Source organism: Vanessa atalanta, chromosome 13, assembly GCF_905147765.1.
Source record: "Vanessa atalanta chromosome 13, ilVanAtal1.2, whole genome shotgun sequence".
NCBI lineage: Eukaryota > Metazoa > Arthropoda > Insecta > Lepidoptera > Nymphalidae > Vanessa > Vanessa atalanta.
The window spans coordinates 2,173,358-2,193,985 of record NC_061883.1 but is presented as its reverse complement, the minus strand read 5'-3'; the positions used below and the strand labels follow the sequence as shown (position 1 = coordinate 2,193,985).

The 20,628-nt window shown below is 34.4% G+C and overlaps 1 protein-coding gene across 1 annotated transcript in view; it reads right to left on the bottom strand.

Annotated features, from left to right (window-relative positions):
* Positions 1-531: 531 nt before the first annotated feature.
* The window catches only part of LOC125068180 (5-hydroxytryptamine receptor), a 123,055-nt gene continuing 102,958 nt past the window's right edge, over positions 532-20,628 (bottom strand). The window contains exons 3-6 of the mRNA XM_047677222.1: positions 10,122-10,310; positions 2,396-2,529; positions 1,989-2,098; positions 532-1,716 (exon numbers count right to left, since the gene is read on the bottom strand). Coding sequence (XP_047533178.1) covers positions 795-1,716; positions 1,989-2,098; positions 2,396-2,529; positions 10,122-10,310 — 1,355 coding nt within the window. The 3' untranslated portion in view covers positions 532-794. The remainder of the gene's footprint in view (positions 1,717-1,988; positions 2,099-2,395; positions 2,530-10,121; positions 10,311-20,628) is intronic.

The window sequence follows — 20,628 nt, the reverse complement described above, 5'->3', positions numbered from 1 at the left end:
TTTATATAATTTTTATTAATATTTATCTCAATCTGCTATGTAATGATTTTGATCTAGTTTATTGTGAAGACTTGATTGGTTTTTTTTTCTGTAATGTAATATTTCTTTGTGTGTATTTTATAACTGTTTGTCTTCCTTAAAATAAATAAATAAATTCCATTCGAAAATTTGTATAGTATAAAGTCTTGAGTGCACATCACATCGTTATAATATGAAAGTTATCTTTCAACAGTACAAATAGATTTCAATTCATATGATGAAAACGTGCATTTTCATTTTGAAAGAAAATTTATTCAATAGCAAGCAAGTTCTTGTAGTATAAAGGACATGATAAGATCATACAAATAAACTGGTGCATAAAACTCTTATAAAATGATACCGTCCTCCTTTATTTAATAAACATATAGTAGTTTCTTATTCGTCAACAGAAGCGTAGTACTAGTAGTATAATTAACGAGCGTGTCTTATATGGGGTAATAAAAGTCTTTTATGTGATATAATTTGAATATTTATTTCGTAATGTCACTGGAAACAACATAAGAGCGGGCGACGATGTCGCTTTGGACTCACGAGCGACGTCGTCGCGGCTACATAAACTATGAAAAACAAGTGTCAACATTGCTATTGTATATGTATATTTTCATATTTACAATTCTCCAACTAACTTATTTACACTACGGATGTTAAAGTATGTATAACATACATAAAGCCGAAATATTTTACAGGTAGTGGATAAACATAGTCCATTTCAAGAACCTTGAGGCTCACGTATATACATAATAATGACATTTTTGTTAGAATTTTTTATTCCGACCGCGACGATGCGTTCCGAAAAGAATTCGAGCGAACGCTTGACGGAAGTCGGGGCTAAATATCGTATATATAACTGGGTTGAGAGTAGAATTGAAATAGCCGAGCCAGAGGAAAAAACTCGCTAGATAATCGCTTATCACACACGTTTGGCAAATTGGCATCACTAAAGCCATTATGAAGAACGGTAACCAGCAGAAGACGAACGCCCCAGTTATTATTGCGAGGGTCTTTGCCGCTTTCCTCTCCCTTTTTGCTTCAAGGGATTCCTTTTTTTCTCTTTGCGAGGGAGCTGGAACGATAGCTCTCTCCTGTTTCGATCCATTTGTGACGGTCGAGGAAGACTTTTCTGGTGAGACAGATGGGGGCACTTTTTCATTGATCGTAAAAGCTGTAGTGCGAGGCTCTTCATCTAAGGTATCGACCGTTGATGTACTTTGACCCTCAGTTAGCAAAAGTGCCGCTGCTAACGTTTCAGCGCGAGTTCGTTGATTACACTTTTTTAAGTTGAGAAACCGTTTCTTTACAAATCTTCTATCTCTCGCCGATTGAATCGGTCTTCCGGAGGGTGGTGCACCGTCAGCTGAAGTCGGTCTTGGTGGCGGTGGCTCTCTTCTCCTTCGGATTCGTCTCCTTGCAGTTTGAAATATCTTCCAATACAAGATCAGTATGACTGCAAGTGGAACGTAGAAGGTAGAACACGTTGCGAAGATTTGGTATGCAAGGTCTTGACTGACAAGACATTTTTGCTGTTGGGTTATTCTTGCGAGGTAGTCAGGGTCCTTCCATCCCAGCTGAGGAGCTAGGGAGACGACTAGTGCAGCGCCCCAAACGAGAAAGATCATCGTGAAGATGCGTCTCTCGTTTCTTATGTGTATATAGTCAACATTTGTCACAGCCCAATACCTGTGCAAAAAAAAGAAAGAGTAAAGCATAGTTCTATATAACCAAGGCTGGTAATACAAAACATCTAAGACTATTATAACACATTACAAATATCACAAATTTTGCTGAGGCAACTTGAAAGATTTTATTTTTAATTTTACTAGTAGTTGGAGCTTGATGGTTCTAATAAAATTATTTTATTTTATTTATTAACAACCATATTGGTTGAAAGAGGATTAGCTGTGATGTTTCATGTCTATATCTAATAAATTGTTTATTTTTATATCGTGTACCTATCAGTAGCAATAGCAACAAGATGGAGGATAGACGCGGAGCTGCAGAGCACGTCGCTGGAAGTCCACATATCACATAGCTCAGGACCAAGTATCCAGCCTTGACTAACCTGATAATTAAAAGAAAGGATGAGATAATTGATAAATTGTAATATTATTGATGTATTCTCAGTATTAAAAATATTATTTAAGTGAATTTCTACTATGCTTAATATTAAGAAACTATATAATTCCTTTGAATGTAAGATGTTTATATTGAATTTAATACTTGAACATGTAATAAATGAAATCATTTCTAAGGGGTTATAAAAAGTTAAATATGTTATTAAATATTCTCAGCATGGCGCTGTAATGTTTAAAATGATGTCCGCAAAAGTGAGAAAAGATATGAGAAATATAATAATTGCCTCATAAACAGCTCCAAGGGGCATCACGAGGCAGGCGACCATTAAATCCGCGACCGCCAGCGAAGCTACAAGATAGTTGGCTACGTTTTGCAAGTTTCTCTCTATTATGATGGCTGCTATCACGAAGACGTTTCCTGTTGGAAATAAATATAAGTTTATTTTTTGCATATTATTATGTTAACGACCAAATACCAGCACTAGGCGAAGTGACGGATTGTCATCATCGTTTTCCCTTTACTTAGTTTATAATGCATCTAAAAATAAAACAGTTGTCAAACATCAATTAAGATTTTATTTTGTATATTGTGTATATATATATGTTATTGTGCTCGATGTCTTGGGTTCAAAATCCTGGACATTTTGTTTGGCTTAAGTAATGTCGAAAAAGTTTGACCTTAATTGACCTTGAGTTTAATTGACTTTTGTGTCCGAGTGCCACATAACGCTCAAATATTTTATTACCAAATTTACTACTTACGTTATATTGTTGTAATTTAGTTTGAAGGGATAGTGGTAGAATTAAAATTACAAAACTGGTTCAGGGAAATAAAATCCGTTATGGAAGGTGTACAGTAGCTTGTACTTTTAGCTATGACAGTTTCTATGGGTTACGTGTACCATTTACCGTCAGTTGGCATTATTGTTCGAATGCATTGAGTAACTTGATAACCTACAACAATAAGTCTTTTACAGACTCGCATACAATTAAAAAAACTGGTACATTACACACACGACGTCATAGTACATAAAACAGAGAAAGTGACTTTAGTGAGTTAGTTTCCCTATTCGCGTAAAATCAATAAAATCAGATATATGTAGAACAATTTCACAAATCCAACTAAAATGCTAAAATAACGAACATCGCATGGAATTTTCATATGAATTTCCAGAAACAGATAAACACAAAAATAGCTTCTGGATTCAATATTGTAAATATTATCGTTCTTCATATTGATATTGGAATATGGAATGATCCATTCATAAGACGTATGGCAATTTTAAATTAATCTCGTTTGAAAGTTCATGGATCCATATGAATATGTATTTGCTGCGATGTAACAGTTGCGCTTCTGTTTGCTGAATTGATTTAATCTCATCTCAGTGTAATGGTGTGCTAAACGAATATTTCAGCATATCTTAGAATAATAGAAATAGAAGAAGACCCAGACGATCTTCGTAACTTCTTAAAGTACCGTTAAATTTCAATGACCTAAGGAACTGGGAATCGAAAGCTTTGGTGCACCTTGGAAGGGGCATAGGTATACTAAGCCTAGATCCAGTAGTGGAAAACCATTAATATATTAATAAACCATTAATTAATAGTAGACAAGGCTTAGGGAATGGGCTTAACGCGCTAGCATTGTAATTCATCCCTTATAATAAGTAAGGAATTCAATATCTTTAGTTATTTTCTTTAAGACGTTTATTTACGAAAGCTAGATGTCAACGATTTATTGTTACAGTAATCCAACTGTCACACAGAGTACAATTTTATTGGTTGCATGCAATTTGGATCTTCTAAATTTATTCGGTTAATGTAGAGTAAAAGATAATTTTAATTTATATTTAATGCCTTACTTATATGTTTATTTTAATAGGCAGAAAGCCACTAGATGCGAGACGCGCAAGACCGGCCGTTGTGGAGGTCTTTGAGAGAGACCTTTGTCTAGGAGTGGAGAGCCGAGATGGCCCAGTGATTAGAACGCGTGCATCTTAACCGATGATTTCGGATTCAAACCCAGGCAGGCACCACTGAAATTTTATGAGCTTAATTTGTCTTTATAATTCATCTCGTGCTCGGCGGTGAAGGAAAACATCGTGAGGAAACCTGCATGTGTCTAATTTCAACGAAATTCTGCCACATGTGTATTCCGCCAACCCGCATTGGAGCAGCGTAGTGGAATATGCTCCAAACCTTCTCCTCAAAGGGAGAGGAGGCCTTTATCCCAGCAGTGGGACATTTACGGGCTGCTAATGCTAATGCTTTGTCTAGGAGTGGACGTTTCCCATACGAGATGCGTGGATTATTATCATGATGATGAAAAAAGTTGTTTCGAAACTAACTAAAACTCTTTTAATAATCTGTAATAGATAAAAAAAGTTATTATGAGTGTACCTTATGGGAAAAATAATCTGTATGGTATAAACACAAGGGAGTTAAGAGCGGCCGATGGGACGTGATAAGCGGACGTCGTGCTGCCAGTTCGTCTTACCCTTCACGTCCATAAAGTTTCACATCGAAAAAAGGATTTATTTTCATTTTTATAATCAACATACCTAGGCAATTTATTTAAAAAAAAACACTGATTTTCGGGAGAGTATTCATTTTGTAAAATGACGATTTTAAAGTACGTCTGATTAAGGGTCTGCTTACTACAGTTCATCTTATGTTATCTGTTCCTGTATAAAAATAAATTAATATGTCTTTAGGCACAGTAACTTTTCCATTGCCGAAGAAGCGTTTAATATACGAAGCGTGACTCTGAATTACATAATGGAGTTACTAGGGTCAGTTTAAAGTTTGTACTGAGATTGAACACTTTAGTAGTTACAGAAAATTTCAATACAGTCTACTAAATTGGCTTATCGTTGCGAATTGTCTTATCTTAAAATTAAGTTTTTTATTTAAACCTACATAAAATTGTACGTTACTGGTTTTTATTTATTTTTATTTATTTTTCAATGACCTTATAAGATTTACCCTACCCGTTTGTATTGTTTGACTTAAGAGTCTGGATGTCTTCGGGCTACGAAGCTAGTAAATTACATCTATTTAATAATCTAATTTGGATAACGTCTATTTCCAAAACTATTGAATAATCAAGTAAAAAAAGGAATAAACTCTTTTAGATGCTATGAGTATGATTATTATCAGGTTAATAAGTCTAGCAAGGTTGTGTGTACATTTTTTAATGTGTATATGACATGACATGTTTTCCGTACCATTGTTGTATCCTATCTGTAATTTGTAAAATTATGCATTTTTTTTTTTGTTTCTTCTTTTAGATCTTTCTGAACATCTGTCTTTCTATTTATAACTATTAGATCAAATAAATGTACGTATTCTTTGAAATTAATTATATCTTATCTCTATGCAAATTGAAGATAGCTCAATAGATAATTCCCTGAAGCCAATATAGTTCTTGAAGGATCTTTGCCAACTCAAATGATACTTCGCCTTCAACTAGTTTAACAGTTAGCTAAGTAATTCACTCCAGCTGCGGCGATAATATTACCTAGATTTTACAACTTGCAAAGTTCGAAAGTTCTTTTCTGGACTTTAATAATGTCATTAAAATTTGAGACGGTAACATATGACGTTAGTTAACTATCTCATGGTTCTAGTGGTTAGCCTCACGTACTGTCATCACGAGGTTTCGAGGTTGGGATCCGGGTCAGACCAGTAAACAATTATTTTGGCTTTTCTGACAAAAAATCTTTAGTTACAGCTTGGTGGTAAATTATTGGTGTTATACCCCCATCTCTTGGAAAACTATTGGCGCCTGATTTACCTCTAACTGTCGTGTTGTCATTCCATGTATGAGTACGTTCAATATGATATCTCCTATGCTTGTATTGTCTTTGTGAAGACGGTCACCGTGGCTGTAATTTGTCTGGAGAAAATAACAACAATTCACTGATAGAACATCACCCAATAGAAATTGGGGCCATCAGTCAAATGAGCTAGTCAGTATATTTATGTATATTTTCAGCCTATCCTATAATATCACTCGTATGCATTGGTCTGTTTTTACAAAAAACTTCAAGTTAAAGTATTAAAAGATGTTATTGATTCTGTCAAAAAACTTCAAGTTAAGTCTTAAAGGATGTTAGATTTATTTTAAATGAAATGACTCTTTAACTTTGAATTATTTAATTAAGACTTTGATAATGGGAGGAACAATCTAGTTGAATTCGATCTAAAAAGCATACAATTATGTCTTAAGAGTCAAATATCGATGTGCTTCCCCAGTTCGAAAGTCATAACCACAGTGAATGGATTCCATTGTTTGATTATAGTCGAACTTCGAATACCAGTATGACCTACTTATAGTTTGACCACGGCTTTCTCCATGTAGAGTTAGAGAAATGACCATTCAAAATCTTCCCTATCTATTTCTGTAATGCCAACAATTTTTTAGACTTTAAAAGATTTAGAATCCAGTTATATTGGCTCCACTCGTGACAGCATAGGTTCATTTTTCGCAAAGAGAACCGAAATTACGTTTCTACGAGGAAATACTGCTAATATCCTTGCCACCGTTCCACTCAGTCGTGATTTGTAGGGTAACTATTTCTAATAGTTCCTCATATCTTTGTATAAATATATTATATAGTACTCATGAAATAAACAGTAAAAATGTAGTATCGGACAATCATTGTCGTGGTTGAAGAGCCAAATTAAAAAACAAAATATTCTGGTCATAAGAACACGCGTATCTTATCCGATTATGTCGGTTGCAAACGCAGCCAAGCACAACATTTTTTTTTTTTTTAGCATTAGCAAAGTGTTTAATTTTTCCCACTGCTGGGCTAAAGGCCTCCTCTCCCTTTGAGGAGAAGGTTTGGAGCATATTCCACCACGCTGCTCCATTGCGGGTTGGCGGAATACACATGTGGCAGAATTTCGTTGAAATTAGACACATGTAGGTTCCGATGTTTTCCTACACCGCCGAGCACGAGATGAATTATAAACACAAATTAAGCACATGAAAATTCAGTGGTTGCCTGGGTTTGAACCCGAAATCATCGGTTAAGATGCACGCGTTCTAACCACTGGGCCATCTCGGCTCTCATCTGCCACAACATAATGTTTATGTACCTATTTTGTGTTCTTAAATATTTAATTGGGAAGGATGATTAGCTCAATAGTGGGATGTCACACAAAGTAAAATCTTATACACAGTAAATGTTTACAGCTTGTTAAGTTTTACTCTTATCGATTGAAAATTGTGAAACAGATTTGAATAATTTTTAAACTTTAAACTTTTGTGGAATTTACCAGGTGATTGTATAATTGGTAGTAGGGCTTTGTGCATGGTTATCTCAATAGGTACCACTCACTCATCACATATTCTACTGCCAAACCGCAATGCTTAATATTGTTGGAGGAGGCTGAGAGAGTCATTTTATGTAGATGAACTGTAGCACAAAAAACATATCATAATTTCCAAAATTGTTAGCCTATTGGCGAATCAAGTAGTGTAGAATATTTCCTAAAGCGTCAACGTCTGTTTAAGACGATGGTGACCACTTACCATCAGGTGGCGTCATTTGTCGGTCCGGTTATAACAAATTAAAAATAATGGGACTAGTAAGATGTATCAGCACTAAAAGCAGGATGTATAGTATGATCAACTTTTACTATTTTTTTTTTAAATTGCATACCTACTCGTAATCTTTGAAATGCGTTAATCATACACTATAAAACAAGTTCAACTAAACATTGTAATAATATGCTTCGTTCCTAAATAACAAAAGTGCCATGTCGTTCATAGATTACATAAACGTAACAAGTACCTTCGAATGTTTATAAAAATGTATTACACGAATAATAACCTTAATTCAGTCTTTATTGAATTTGAATTAAGTGGAGCATTTAACAAAAACGCGACCGAAAAATACTTAGTTACTGCCATTGTTTTAATCGGTTTTCATTTCCGAGCGGCGGTCAAAAGAATTTAATTATCTACATTGGATAATTATTCATTCGGTGTTAATTAACTTTTCCATCATTAAGGAAAAATCGGCATCACCCTGTTTTTGAGACAATGCCCAAGGCGCTGCATTATCCGAAGATTAAATAGATTTCGGAAACGAGGCCGTTATGAAAATTCGATGAAAGTGTATGAAAATTTAAGAGAAAATATCTGATATAATTTCAGATAAGCCAAAAACGTTAAGATGAAAGAAAGCGTGTAAAGTAACATTCATTTAAAATATCCAGAAGATATTTCTCACCAAAATTGGAATGGAAGAAATTGTAATTATTACAAAATAGTTTTTAGTGGAAACATATTTACACCGTGGCTTTTAAAATATATTTTTGGAATTTCAGCAAAAATATATATATATCATTTGCCAAGTTTGAAGCAACAACAGAATTGAATTGGCACCGAGGATGAACTGGCCAACGAATCATTATGGGCGCACGTTAGCTATTTTATGCTCGGCATTTACGGTAGTTTTGCCCGGATTCCCATACTCGTTACTAATTTGGACGAAAGCCAGCGCAGCACTGCCAAATTTACTATAAATATGATTATGATTAGAAAAATCTTGTTTCATCAAAATCAATTATGTTTGTCATAACAGAATATGGCGTGAATCGTACTGTTTATTGTGTCAATTTTCGAAGACTAAGTTAACTATTTACTGAAAACAGTTTGTATGTTTCTCACTGCGTGTATACAGTTTTCTTTTGAGACGAGGATTTATTCTTTTCATTGTTTTCCAATACCATCAATTATTGTGTTGAATTATAAACCCAAGTTAAGCGGATATCAGTGTAAGTCGAAATCTTCCGTAGAAATTTTAAGGAGAATAAATTCATAAATGGTTACAAAAAAGTTGTTTAAGTTTCATCCAAAAAAATATATTAACTATTAGTAATCCAAACTCCCTGTTATAAAATTACAATACATTTTTCTACTGTAATCAAGATATAAAATATGTCCTTACTGTATCGAGCATATTGAACGAGCAATTGTTGAGTGATTTTTTCCAAGTTGATTAGAGCAAGGAGTCCAGACGTGATCAAAATGAGAACGGCTTCCTTATATTCTAGCTTGGCGAAAATGACCGTGAAACAGTAAATTCTTATTCGCAGATGCTCGTTGGATGTTCCGTTTCTTCTATGGGTCATTACGATGAAATAGCCATAACTATGAGTAAGCGCGAATAATGGGTGATTTTGATGCGTAATTACGTTCTTATCAGACAGTAAACGTAATAGGCTGTAAATGTAACATTGCTTTTAATTAAACACATTATTATTAATAGCTCTTTATGTTCCAAGTATGGAGAAAGACTTTGGTCAGTAGAATGTTAATTGGCTTTTGTGTCAATACGGATTGATACTAATGCAATAATAATAATTACGGAGCTTTGTGCAAGTCGGTCTGGGTAGGTACCTCCCACACAGATATACTAGTAATAGTAATGTTGTATTCCAGTTTAAGCGGTGTAACTACAGGCACAAGGGATATAACATCTTAGTTTCCCAGGTTTGTGGCGCATCCTGTTCGTAAAATATAATTTCTTCCGATCTATGAAATATTCCTCACAGTGTTTTCGACATTGAAAATAGGAATTCAAAAATCAATTACATTCAACTCATCTCCTGGTTCTAGTCACTATGTCACCTCTACTGAGCTCTAACTAAAATTAATTTTGTTATATTTTTGTACATCAATAAGACCTTAAATTATTTTCAACAATTGTAGTTTTTTTATTAACAATTATTTAAATTGTATTATTGCTTACGAATTACATATGTTTCTTAATAAAAATATACCTATTTTAATATTCTTCTGCTTTATTTATTGTGTTAGAAAAATACAGCTTGCTGAAAGTATTTCCATATCGGTTGTTGTAGACGTCCGCTATTTCTTGTTAAAAATAAAACATTACAGCTGAATGTACAAGTAATATAAATGCAAATATGTGTTCTAGTAGAACTGTATTTGTGCGACTAAACAGAAGCTAAATATAATGGGATACTTACCAACAATAGTAGCCAAAATAATGAGAGCGAGGACAACGGACGTGACCGCCATGAGGACGAGCGACGTGACGTCGGTGGCGGTCGCGTTGCCACTGGTGGCGTTGAGGGTACCATTGCAACCCCACGACACAGCATCCACCCACGAGCAGTTGCCGTCGAACCACTCTGAAGGTGGGTAAGTGACTTCATCTGAAAATGAAAAGGATACTTAAATACTCTATTCTTCGAATATATTAGCTATAGTACTTAGTGTAGCAATGTGTACTAATTCCGTACAACGTTTCGAACCCAGTATAACTTGGGAAAGTAAAACATCTCACCTCGAAGCAAGACAAATTTTATTTAATTAAAACCGTCTACTTTTCCGTGAACAAAACATAATCGCGATTTAATTCGATAACAACGCCATCTAGCGAAGCCATTGTGAAACATATTAAATATTATTTCGTATTATATTAATATTTCGGGAAGGCATTGAAATCGAACAGATATTGAACACAATAAGAACAAGTTCTATTTTTAAAATTTATAAAGAGTCTGGGACATAGAATAAATATATTCTAGTTTTTGAATTAAGAATGGTAGAAGCATAAGCTATAAGCATTCAAGGTGTTTGTGATAACGCGGCTGTAACGTTTTAATCGCAGATTCAATAAGATTTAATATAAAGTATCTAAGAATTCAAACATTCAGCCAAAAAGCCAGTGTAAATTCTTCAATGAAGTCTCATTGATCTTAATATTATATGATATTAATATTAGATTGGAAGACTTATTTTTGTGATTTATTTCTTTTTGGAATAATTAATTGGTAACCTTACTTAAAATATACATTTTACGCCACCTTTAAAAATCGCATGCGTAGCGCCATATGTTGAATTACGTCGGAACTAGATTTGACAACTACTCGTCACTGTCATCCATCATCGTAAATGTACCACAAATACGACGAATCGCTATTGTTCCGTGTAATCTACGATAGTTTTTGTTAATTTCGTATTTTTTTTTATGTTATAGGGGGCAAACGAGCAGGAGGCTCACCTGATGGAAAGTGATTACCACCGCCCATGGACACCTGCAACACCAGGGGGGTTGCAGGTGCGTTGCCGGCCTTTTAGGAGGGAATACGCTCTTTTTTTGAAGGTTCCCAAATCGTATCGGTTCGGAAAAACCGCCGGCGAAAGCTGGTTCCACAAAGTGGGGAGCACCCGCCCAGAGGTGAGAACAGTACTCCGTGTGAGGCCGAACTTGCGCCTTGTATAGTCTTAGGCGATGGGCCGACGTGAAATACTGTCCTGCCTTGCTGAGCACACCGAGCTTTTTTGATGCCAATTTGGCTTTGCCTTTCAATTGACCGCGGAATTGAACGAGGCTCGAAACATCAACGCCAAGTATTCCGATACTAGCTGTGGCGGTTATCGGAATATTCTCAAATCGTGGAGATACGACGAATGGTGTTTTTTTGGCGGTTAACGCGCAAACTTGCGTCTTTTTGGGGTTGAAGTGGACTAGGATTAGCCGGCCCCAGTTCGAGACATTGTTTAACGAAGACTCGATTTCAGACACAAGTTTGTTCCGGTTGTCTTCGACGTTTTCCGACGAGAAATATTAACACGGCCGGATTTCGATTCGTTTGTGATATAAAGTGAATATTGAGACTATTAACTTGATTTTTGGACTAAACACTGATTTTAATTATATTTGAAGAAGTAAATTGATTATACAATTGATGTTGATGTTTTATCTTGTTATCCAATTGCATCTAGAAGTCATAAATCATGGCTAATCCTGACAAAGGTGATCTCTCGCCTTTAAATATATATATTTTGTTATGGTACGGCTGATTGAATGGGGCACCTGAAAATTGGTCACCACCGCCCATAGATAATGGCACTGTAAGAAATATGAATTAATTACAATTTTACAACTTAATCTTCACCAAAATCAATGAATACTAACTCCATACACAATCCTTTATTGTGTAATTTGCCTTATTAATCAAAGCTTTTTTAACATTCATTGAAAGTTATTAATAAGCAAAGCCAAAAATATAAAAGGAATTTTATTATAGAAGCGAAAACCTTGTCCAAGAAAGGATTTATTGAGTTTGCGGAGATGGAAACCGGGCGTTACATAGTATATTCATACAAGCAAAGTCGTCTAAATATTTAAAACATCTATGCATTCATACAGGGTATATATATAAATATAATCTGATTATTACATATAACTTTTACTTGAAAAAGAGTAAATGAGATTCTTGCCGGTCCTTTTCCGTAAAATAAACATGCCGAACCGGTGGTATCTTGATGTTAAAATTAACCGTGTAACATGATGATTTATATATGTTTATAAAAGTTTACTTGAATAAAGCATAATCTGATTTTGATTTAAAAATTTTGCTACCTTTGTGGGTTACAAAGCGTGGCCTTTTATGTATTTCAATTATCAAGCAATTTCCAACCTTCCTACGTAAGCTAGAGCTGTATGCTCTAGCCTCGCTTATGTTATTAAAAAGATATTTCGACGTTTTGTGAGTAGAAATTTTATGGAATAGATTGGTAAAGTTCGGTTTAAAAAATTTATTATTAAGATCGTTGATAACAATCTTTTAGCAATTAAAAATTAAATAAATTAAATTCGATTAATATTTATAATTAAAAATGGTACGAAGAAGTACTCATTACAAAATGTTACTTTGTTAGCAGTTTGAAACTGACCACAGAACTTGATCGTGGAACGTCAGATAATGTGCTACTTTGGCTATAATAATAATATACATTGGCGCGCTCAACAATTTTAATCATTCCTTACATCATCGCCAACCTTGCCAAGGGTTCCTTAGATGTTATACCCGTATGTTTAGTGCCTTTAGTTCCACTCGCTCAGTCAGCCTTCAAAGCGGAACACTATAATGCAAAGCATTGCCGTTTGGCGGTAGAGTATATGATGAGTTCATGACGTGTCAGACAGGCATGCACAAAGATCTACCATTGTTTATATATCTTTTTAAAAAATGTTGATTAAGTGCTACTCAATATATCTATTCCAAGGTTACCCTTTCACGGCTAAATCACTAAATTAATGATGATGAAATTTGGTATGAAGCAAGATTGAACTCCGAAGTTTTTAGGCTGCTCTTTTACGCTTCAAGATGAAGATGAAGTTGAGGAAATGTATGCGAGTTCTTGAAGGATTTTTATTTGATTTATAAATTTGAATAAGGACGTTACAAATATAATTTCACGCCGTTGGTTCAACTAGTCATGTATATGACGGCGACTGCGATAGATCAGCGGCACGCCCGTCATCGGTAGGAGCTTATGGTACAGGGTTCATGGCGTAGGTCTCACACAATAAACCACAAATATACAGTATGATAATTCTTATATTTTATGTAGGTAATCAGCAATCACAAATTACTAAGTAGGTATTGGGTGCGTAAACTAACGATCCCGTTTGGAAGATCCGAACTATATCGCTCTCTAATGAAGAAGGCCTCCTCTCCCTTTGAGGAGAAGGTTTGGACATTTGCTGCACCAATGCGGGTTGGTAGATACACATGTGGCAGAATTTCGTTGAAATTAGACACATGCAGGTTTCCTTCCGATGTTTTCCTTCATCGCCGAGCACGAGACGAATAATAAACACAAATTAAGCACATGAAAATTCAATTGTGCTTGCCTGGGTTTGAACCCCCAATCATCGGCTAAGATGCACACGCTCTAACCACTGGGCCATCTCGGCTCACAGTGTGAATATAATTATGTGCATTCCAAATTGATGGTAACTTTACATGTTTACTGGTTTCATTTAATCTTGTAAAATGTATTTTCCAAAGTGCTAGCAAGAGCCTATTTGAATAAACTATATTTTGTTTGAAACAGAACATAAATAATTCCTTTTAACGCAAACTTAGAACTTATTCATGGAAAGGTTCTAGTGGAATTACTCGCTGGCCTTCAGCCTCGGGACAATTAAAAATGCACCGAAGGACGTGAAAGAAGAAATCCCTTTTATTGCCAACGTTTACGGTGGCCGTTAAAGTGGTTCGCGTAGTGCCATTCAGTATTTTAATGTTTTTCTACTGTTCGAAATATAAATCGTATAAAAACTTGGCAAATGTTTCAGATTTGGTATTCATGTAAATATCTTGGTTCATTTGTGAGAATGTTATGTTTAAATTAAGAACATATTTCGAACTTGAAATCTCGACAAATTTTATGTAAAGTTTTATGTATGTGTGTGATAACTATTTATCGCACAATTACTTGGCCGAGATGGCCCAATGAGAGCCGAGATGGCCCAATGGCTAGAACGCGTCCATCTTAACCGATGACTGCGGGTTCAAACCTAGTTAAACACCACTTTCATGTGGTTAATTTGTGTTTATAATTCATCTCATGCTTGGATGAATGAATTCAATTGAACTATTTGTTTGTTTTTTTTTTATTATTTACATTACAACATCCACGGGCTCACAGTTGCCCGTGCCTTTTTTCACATTTTATTTTTATTATTTTTTGCGTTATTTTATATTTTTGCTGAACATCAGCAGATCTTCGCTGGACTTCGAGCTTGTCGTCTTCTTGGAAGACGTGACCCACACAGTTTTTTTTTTTCAATTTAAAATAATATATAAATAATCCATAATAACTATTTAATTAATGTCCTTACGCTTTAGCACGATACCGTATAATTTGTATATATATATATAAAACTAATAGATGTAATGGAACACGGAATATAAGTGAAATAACAGCTAGTAGAAGTCCCATTGCTGGGCTAAGGCCTCCGCTCCTCCGATTAATACCCAGAAACGCAACGTTCATTTCATTTCAGTTTTTAGATATACTTAGTATTGCTCGTTATCCGTTCTGACTTCGCACGGGTAGTTGATTTTATTCTATAAGATTTTTTTCTGTGTTGTGCCAATTAATCGTACCCCAAGCCCCGCATACATTTTGGGAGACAACGTTAAAATTTCTTAGGCGCCTATGTCTATAGTCTGGACTATTTGTCTATATTCGTCTACCCGTGATATAAAACCGAATCTATCTACATAAAACATTCTAAATAAACATGCTTTTTATTCTGATAAGGATGAACACTAAGAATGTCGTATTAATATTAAAGAAATACTTACCGTGATTTATCTACTAAATATACCATCGCTCGTTTTTATGTATATACCAAAAAAACTCACATAAACTTATTGCGTATCCGTTATAATTTTGGCAACAATCGCTTCCTATAAAGATAACTTCTGTAAGACTATGTCGTTGTATTAAGCTATATCTCAAAAATGCCACTACAATTTCGTAATATAAACTATGTCCGATAAGAAACTAAAAAGTAAAATAATATCAAAGTTCCATATCGATGTGATTAATAATATTTATGTGATTCGGCAAATAAACAAAAGTTAAGCTTTATTGTAGTGCCATTAGATTTACATAAAAAAACATTATAGTTTCAAATCGTAATACCCTCTTTTAATGGCAACAGTACACACATATACATACACCCACGCACACATGCGTGCCGTATCTAAATATCTACATAGGATATAACAAAGTCACTTTCCACCGTATGTACGCTTATATTTTAAAGTGCGCAACTGATTTTAATGCGGTTTTCATCAATAAACAGATGAATAATAAAAATAATAATAGATGAATATTCTATTACAGAAAAGCCGAAAAATTCAACTTTCCTAGCTGAAAAACATAATTTTCATGTTAATGATGTTTAAATTGGTAAATAAATGGTCAAAAATCATTTGCCCAGGTAGGATTCCTTAATATTAATCTATACCTAGACCACATTTATACAGGCACCTGCAATTCCAGTTTTACCGTTATACACATATGACGTCATTGTTTATAAATAAAATATGTTTTCATATTTAATTTTTCAAAATACAATTACACGGTAATGTTTTAAATTACTACCCTTACTTATACACTTTATATAGCATTCTATCTTCTTCTTTCCTATATCGAATGACTGTTGGCAGAAAGAGACAACTTGTGGCTGTCATCCGCTATACAAAGTTCACTAGTACTCGTAAGTGTAAGGATATTGTTAATTTACATTTAAATTAAACTGTATGAAAATTATTATACTATATCTTAGTCTCCGTTTCTATGTTATCGTGAAGTGCTATATTTTCCTATAAGAGAATAACTTAAATACTTCTAGCATTATCAATTAATAATATAGTTTTAAGCAATTATTCAAATGTAATTAATTAAGGTTAAACTTACTTCTCGTAAAAGAGTTACCACTGACTTTATGTCTGATTTTTCTCGTTGAAATCCATTTTCTGAACCGGTGGTAAATTTAAATTAACCTTTTTATATTACGATTCAAACGTGCTTGTAAGAAACCTACTTGTTTTAAATATCTTCATATTTTAAGAGACGAGATAGCCCAGTAGTAAGAAAGAGCCAAGATGGCTAAGTGGATAGAACGCGTACATCTTAACCGATGATTCGGGTTCAAACCCAGGTGAGTACTACTGAATTTTCATGTCCTTAATTTGTGTTTTATAATTCATCTCGTGCTCGGCGGTGAAGGAAAACATCGTAAGGAAACATGCATGTGTCTAATTTCAACGAAATTCTGCCATATGTGAATCTCTAAAAGCCCGCATTGGAGCATCGTAGTGGAATATGCTCCTAATCTTCTCCTCAAAGGGAGAGGAGGCCTTAGCCCAGCAGTGGAAAATTAACAGGCTGTAAATGTATATTTTAATTTTTGATTCGTCGTTGTGAACTTGACTCGTGTAAGATTTAACAGTTTGCCCCGCAGCATTTGCTGCACGAGGCAAACATTAAGATTTTGTATGATATAGATACGGACGAGCAAATGGGCCCCTGATGGTAAATCACCACCGCCCATATACAATAGCGCTGTAAAATATATTAACCATACCTTACATCGCCAATGCGCCACCGACCTTGGGTACCAAAATGTATGATGAATAAAACACTCCCTCACCCTTCAAACCGGAACAAACAATGATACAGAATACTGCTTATTGGAGGTACAATATCTGACGAGTGGTGGACGCGCTTGCACAAAGCCCTACTACCAAGTTAAGTACAAGTAAGCGCCCTACCTATGTGTACCTCGATCCCAAGCTGCTATTAATCCGTATGTACCTTTATACTATCAATTAACTCTTAAGCAAGGGATCTAAGATCCTTTGTACTTGTAATTACGTTGGCTTATTCATCTTTAAATGGAAACAAAACGATACAAATCATTGCCGTTTGATGGTATTATAATGTACTGTAATGGGTAGCGTAACTTCGGGTAATATCGTATATCATAAGCCTTTTTGGAAATCAGTTCTTTGGGCTTAATAGTAATCAAAAATTATAATTGTAAGATTAATAACATCGAAAAATAACAATAATAAACGTTTTATTTTTAATTAAGTAATCATTAAAATTCAACTCTACTACTACTCACAACGATAAGTACAAAATCCTACCTATCTTTAAGCATAGTGTAATCTCAAAAGTGATACTGTTTCGCACGTCAAATGGCTTATAAAGCTGCGGACATAAGGTTCATGGTTTTTATTAGAATATTTGTAGTTGGATTGGTTTCAGCACCGCACTTACACATTGGTGCAGTAAGAGGTGCATTTATTACATCGCCTAATCGCCACCAAACTTTGGAGATAAGACGTTATGTCCCTGTTACACTGGCTTAGTCTCCTTCAAACTGGAATGCAACCTAAGTATTGCTTAGCAAGTAAAGAAAACGATGTGAATCCAATTATTATTTCAACGATGAAAAGGAATATAATTTTTTTAAGCAATTAATAAACATCGCTAATTTTACCTTATAACTATTAAATTAAATTTTAGACTACTTTACCTTTAAGTAATACTACACTTTTAATGTATCGGACAATTTTAGGGTAGTCGGCTTAATATACAGGAACAGAAACCTTTTTGATTATGTAACGAAGAAAATATACATGTATTTGTAATCGTCGTTAATGACTTTTTTTTATATAAGATTTTTAATTAACATGGTTATTTTTATTACTAACAGTATTTAAAACGGGATATTTACCATGTTTTTTATTTTTATTTGTTGGAGCTCTATATTTGAACATTATCTACGAATGTCTTGTTCACGAGATTTTTTTTTTATGTGATATATGGCAAACGAGCAGGAGGCTCACCTGATGGAAAGTGACTACGACCGCCCATACACATCTGCAACACCGGGGGGCTTGCAGGTACGTTGCCGGCCTTTGAGAAAGGATTACGCTCTTTTCTTGAAGGTTACCAAGTTGTATCGCTTCGGAAAAACCGGCGAAAGGCACACTTGCACCAATCAAGACAAAAGTTGAAATACTGAGGAATATATTAGGCTTCATATTATTTAATCATATTTGCAAAAACTTTCCAGACTTCTTAAAATGACAATGTATTTGAGTCGGTTAGTTTGTTAACAATGGGATTATATAAAAGTGGTCTGTTTGAAAACTCCGCTTTTTGCTTCGATTGAATTCATCAAAAATGATTTAAACTTCTCTAACGACATGGCGGTTTGGCAACACAATACCGTTTATTAAAAATGTATATTTAAATGACAAATGTTTTTTTTTATTTGATTATATTTAATGTTTAGATTTGGTTTCGAAATTTAAATTACCTAGATAACCATAAATTAAAGACTTTTATTGAAGTGTGCTTTTAGGGTTCCGTAGCCAAAGGCTAAAATGGACCCTATTGCTAAGACTCTGTCCGTCTGTCATCAGGCTGTATCTTATGACCCGTGATACTTAAACACTTCAAATATTTACAGATGACGTATTTCTGTTGACGCTATAATAAAATATTATAAAACAGAATAAAATAAATATTTAATAGGATGTATGGGAATACAACTGACATGTTTTTTTGGCGTTTTTATAGATAATGGTAAGTTCCAAAACGGTGGTAGAGTTGAAATATTGATGATTCAAAAATGCTTCGATTTTGTTCAGTTGTTTTCATTTAAAGGCTTTTGTAATTCTATCATATTTTATAATTATCTGAATTATATCTAATAAAAATACTGTAAAAAAAGAACGGTTAAGTCGATCATTTGGACGAAGGCAGGTGCAATGGTATAAATGGTATAAAGGTGCAATGGTATATAGTAATGGTGCAAATATGATATAATATAATGACAATATTAAACACATGTGCATTTTATACGCACACACTTATAACACGATTGGACCGCAATACGAATCGACCGGAGATACATACTCGTACATCAGACTTAGATCAACGGCTTTATGTGCATACCGAGGCGGACCGTTTGTGTTGCCAATTTCTTAAATCTGGAGGTTTGAGAATATCTGAACAGCCAATTCAATAATAGTTAGTGACCCGATCCGATATTTTAGATCTACAGTAGTATAAGCTGGCTACTGAAACATTTCTTCTCTATAGACTTATTTGTTTTCAACCTAAGTTTGGCTCGCTTGTTAGGTTGTTAGGTACTCTATATCATTTTCAATACCTCTGACAACATGTAGGTATGTATGTACAATTTCAAACTCCTTTGACTGACCCTAAATAAACTCCGTTTGGAATTTATAATATAAGATGGTATTTAATTTTTCTTTTAAATATATAAATAAAATAAGTTGGTACGGCTTTTAGCAAGCCCATCTGGGTAGTATCATGATATATTTAACTATAAAATTGCAGTATGGAGAATTGTTGTGTTCTGGTTTTAAAAGTGAGTGAGCTAGTGAGGTACAATGGTACAATTTGAGCTCCAATCTTTGGCGCATTGGTAATACGAGGAATGATTGATATTTCTTACAGTATATTGTCTATTGGCACTGGTGACCACTGACCATCAGGTGGCCCAATTGCCAGTCGCCAATATATATGACCTAAAAAGAAATTGTAACATAGGTAACATACCTATTGTTTTAATTATTAAAAATGAATGCGTATCGGTACATTTTCTGATTTATAGTTTCTCGACCTGCCACGACTTCGCACGGGTGATAAATACACTACAGAATGTCTTAAAACCTTTACAGTTTTTCAGTCATTAGACAACCGCTATGTCCCCGCATTTTAAATCTGTAATATCTTCGAAAATATTCATTTAAATAACATGCTGTAAAGGGCCATATTGATTTATATTAAATGCACAATGTATTTATGGTACTTAATTGGATAAGGATTAATGCTGTTAATATCGCTTCGAAAATAAGACATTATTTCTCGTAAAAAGTAAAGACTAAAAAATGGTTATTGTGGGTTATCCCTAAGAGATAGACATATAACATCGATGACTTTGAAGAAAATGGTGGTGTACAAGGTGTACAATACTGTAGTACCTTATTTTGATCTATCTCGTAGGGTTCAGCCAGCGTTTGCAATGTAAGCACAAAAAAATGTGTTTATTTACGACCTTACTTTAGAAACCTCCAAAGTTATCAGTGTTTCTCTACTATATTGTGCATG